The sequence below is a fragment of the Staurois parvus genome, unplaced genomic scaffold, assembly GCF_062004578.1.
Source record: "Staurois parvus isolate SC_StPar_1 unplaced genomic scaffold, SC_StPar_1.0 ptg000143l, whole genome shotgun sequence".
Taxonomy (NCBI): Eukaryota; Metazoa; Chordata; class Amphibia; order Anura; family Ranidae; genus Staurois; species Staurois parvus.
The window spans coordinates 479,850-483,885 of NW_028317939.1; the positions used below are offsets into that span (position 1 = coordinate 479,850).

Genomic DNA, 4,036 nt, shown 5'->3' on the forward strand with positions numbered 1-4,036 from the left:
AAATCCGATAGACTAGTCGAGGTCAGGACGGGCGGAAAACAAGCACAGTCAGAGAATGAAGCCGGGTCGGTATACGAGTAGTCAATGCAGGATACAGGCAGTACAGGGGTGGACTGACCATTCGAGCACTTGGGCACTGCCCGAGGGCCCGGGGTCAGTAGGGGGCCCCATGAAATGCCCCTGGTAACTTTTATAGGCTTTTTTGGGTGTGCTTTGAGTGTGGGCAAGGACACAGGGGCCTCATGATTCCCTATTGCCCGGGGGCCCCATGAGTTGTCAGTCCGCCTTGAGGCAGTAGCAACACACAGGAGGTCCAACAACTAGGAAGTTGCTCAGGCAAAGTGGCCTAGACTGAGCATGTCTTATATAGGCAGGCAAACAAGGAGGCGGGCCAGGAAGTGATGGAAAGGAAGGAAATAAAACCCAGAGAACAGCAGACGACGCCCATAGGTGAGCACAGACAGTCCACACATGTGAAAGGGATCAGGAACAGCACTGCAGCAAGGAGGTCAGAACACACAAACAAGAGACTGCAGGCTAACTTGTGACATTAGGCCTTTGCAATCCGGATTGCTCAAGTTTTTATATTGTGATGTGTATTTTTCACCTTGCAAGGTTTCACTTTTTTTATGCCAGATTTATAATAAAGTCATTTTTGCACCATTAACTACTCTGCTTGGGTTCATTTTAAACCGTTACTACAGACAACCCTTTTTCAGGGATGACTATTTTTTGTATGCTCTAATTTTTCGTCATTAACCCACATCTATATTGACTGAGGAGTCAGAGAGTAATTCTATAGGGTGATCCACCTATATCGTGGCAGTTTTCTATCATTTTGTATGAATATGTACGTTTGCCTAGGATGTTTCCAGTCCCAGCTGGTAGTTACTACATCACCCACCATTGATGAGCCGTACTTCCAAGAATGTGTGCGAGGGGAACATAGATAAAGTCCTCACCAAGGAGAGCTGGAAAGCCGCACTCTCCACTATATATACGGTAAGCTCTACTGTTTCAGTCTCCGGGAAGTTGGCCAAAAAACACTCCATCATTGGTATTCTACCCCCTTCAAGTTACCTAAATTATACCTGACATGGTCCCCTAGGTGCTGGTGACTATGTGGAGAAATGAGATTTTTTCCCCATATTTTATGCACCCTTACTGGAATGCTATCTACTTCCTAGCCTCTAATATTATAGGGCACTGGGGTTTTTTTTGCCTTCCTCTGGATCAACCGTGGGTGTAGGATTATAACTTTTTTTTTCTATGGTTGAACTGGATGGACTTTTGTCTTTTTTCAGCCAGACTAACTATGTAACTTAGATCTTACCTGACACTGTCCTTACATTACTGAATTTAGGTACTTTACAAATACCCCTTAATGTTAAATTTGTGGTTCTCTACCTACTTTTTGCAGCTGAACGCACCATTGTTAGAATATGGAATTCCTTTCACAGCCCAGTATGGTCAACACTCTTAAAGATTTTAACTACCAATGTAAAATGGAAAAAATACCAGAATTAAAAAAAAATTATTAGCACAAAAAATTCCTTCTAATTTGGTCCATATGGCTAAATTACGCAGATTGTACTTTATAAGATTGATGACATGTACTTACATTGCCTTGTATTGCTGACTGGAACTATTTGCTTGTATTGTTAGTCCACTCCCGTGTTTGATTACCCTCCTCCAATATTTCTCCTCCTTCTACCCTGCCTTAACCGTAAAGCGGAGTTCCACCAGGAAAAAATAAAAGTCAGCAGCACAAAAACTGTAGCTGCTGACTTTTAAAATACAGCCACTTACCTGTCCCTGGGTCCAGAGATGTCCTCACCACCACCGCTGATTTCACCGGCTGTCTTCTCTCCCTGGTGCCGGCATCTTCAATGTGGGCACCCGGCTGTGACAGCTTGCGGCTTCACAGCCAGGTGCCCACTGAGCATGCGGGAGAAGCATTGCACTTCCTGAATAGCCCCTTAGTCTTCTGGGACCTGTCACATGACACAAAAGACTACGGGCAGGGAGGGGGGGAGGACAACTTCCGATTGCTCAGGCGATTGCAGGGGAAGTGGGAGTGGGTACCTGTTAAATTCGGGTACCCGCTCCCCAAAGGTGCCAATCCTTAATGAGGAGCGAGGGACAAAGGCTTCAAGCGGAACTTCCCCTTTTGGGTGGAGCTCCACTTTAACTTCCCTCTCTATACTCCCTTTTCCTTCCCTCTTACATCCACAAGATGAAGACATTTGTTCTCCACCATTACTACTGGCTGTAAACTTCCGTTCAGTCTACTAATTCTATGTGACCTGCTGTTTGCATTACTGTTTTTCTTCATGTCATTTATGCTCCTGTAATTTGTATGACTTCATTCTTCTGTACACCTTTACTGCTTTATGAATTTATTGATATAGTCGGATACATCTACATACAATGATAAATATAATGAATGTGACACTGACAAATGACATCTCAATCATCTTCTAAGAGAACGTGTTTAATATTTACCTTTATGGAAGGTGATGACAGAAATCTTCCCTCTCTTGAGTGATGGGTGTCTCTGGTATCTGACGGTTTAGGATGTTTTTGATACTTTGTCCCCCTCTGGTCACTGTGGTTCCTCCTCAATAAGAGACTACATTGTTCTGTAGTGATGTAACGGTTGATGGGAGGAATCACTACACCCAGCAGGGGACAAGGTTTCCAACAAACCCAAAGTATCTGATACTAGTGGCATCCATAGCTCTTCAAGAGAGACTCAATTAGACTCACCATCTACCGAAGAGGTAAGTATTAAATATTTAAATTCCCAAACACGAGTACAATACTAAAATATATATATAATAATAGAGATAATGCCATAACTACAGGTAGCCCAGTGTTGCTCCATACATATCAGCGGATAACTGTCTTTGTATTCAGGTCAGGTCTGAACAGAATTATGTAACATTTTGGGAAGAATATACAGCCAAGAAGTCCAGAACTTGATGCTATTATAGCAAAGACCTCCACAGCCACCATGTATTTCCCTCTGGTGCTCAGATAGGCCGGGATCATGGCAATCCAGACACTGCAGAACACCAGCATGCTGAAGGTGATGTACTTGGCCTCATTAAAACTGTCCGGTAATGTCCTGGCTAAAAAAGCTATAATGAAGCTCACAGCTGCCAGAAGCCCCATATATCCCAGGACAGAGTAGAAGCCGATAACTGAACCCTCATTACACTGAATGATGATCTTCCCCTGATAAGAGTGAGTGTCTCGATCCTGGAAGGGGGGAGAAATAGACAACCAAGTGACACAGATTATGACTTGGACCAGTGAGAAGACACAAATGATACAATTGGGCAGTTTGGTTCCCATCCATTTCCTCCAGTGACTCCCAGGTTTGGTGGCCTTAAAGGCAATACACACCATGATACTTTTGGCAAGTAGAGAAGAGACGGCAACTGAGAAGATGACACCAAAAGAGGTGACACGCAGCATGCAGGTCACATCTACTGGATGGCCGAGGAACAAGAAGACACAGAGGAAGCTCAGCATGATGGAGACCAGGAGAAGATAGCTCAGGTTCCGGTTATTGGCTTTAACAATGGGGGTATCCCGGTAATATATAAATATCCCCAATATTAAACCAGTCAGAAGGCAACAGAGGATGGAGACAGCTGAAAATACTGCAACAATGGTGTCATCAGTGTAGGAGAGAAATTCCACCACTCTTGGAACACACCGATCCTTCTTCTCATTTGGCCATTCATCATCAGGACATTTCATGCAGTTTTCACTGTCTGCAGGAAGAACAATACAAACACAATGAGCATCGGGGTCAGAGCTTCTGAGGAAATGAACTGTCTTGTGTTGTCTCCCAGCTAGAAATGAGATTTCCATCAGTTAATTGTGGGAGATAGATATTATTATTATTATTATTATTATTATTACATCGAGTTTATATAGCACCAAAGGGTTTACTCAGCGCTGTACAATAGAGTGGGGGGGACAATACAAGAAACAGAACAGCAACAACAACAGTGCACGAGGG

General features: G+C 43.7%; 1 protein-coding gene across 1 annotated transcript; it reads right to left on the reverse strand.

Moving 5' to 3' along the window:
- Nucleotides 1-2,382: 2,382 nt before the first annotated feature.
- On the reverse strand, nt 2,383-3,785 carry LOC149465119 (vomeronasal type-2 receptor 26-like). Its single transcript, XM_089673616.1, has one exon. The coding sequence runs from the start codon at nt 3,769-3,771 to the stop codon at nt 2,893-2,895; it is 879 nt and encodes a 292-aa protein (XP_089529742.1). The 5' UTR covers nt 3,772-3,785; the 3' UTR covers nt 2,383-2,892.
- Nucleotides 3,786-4,036: the final 251 nt, after the last annotated feature.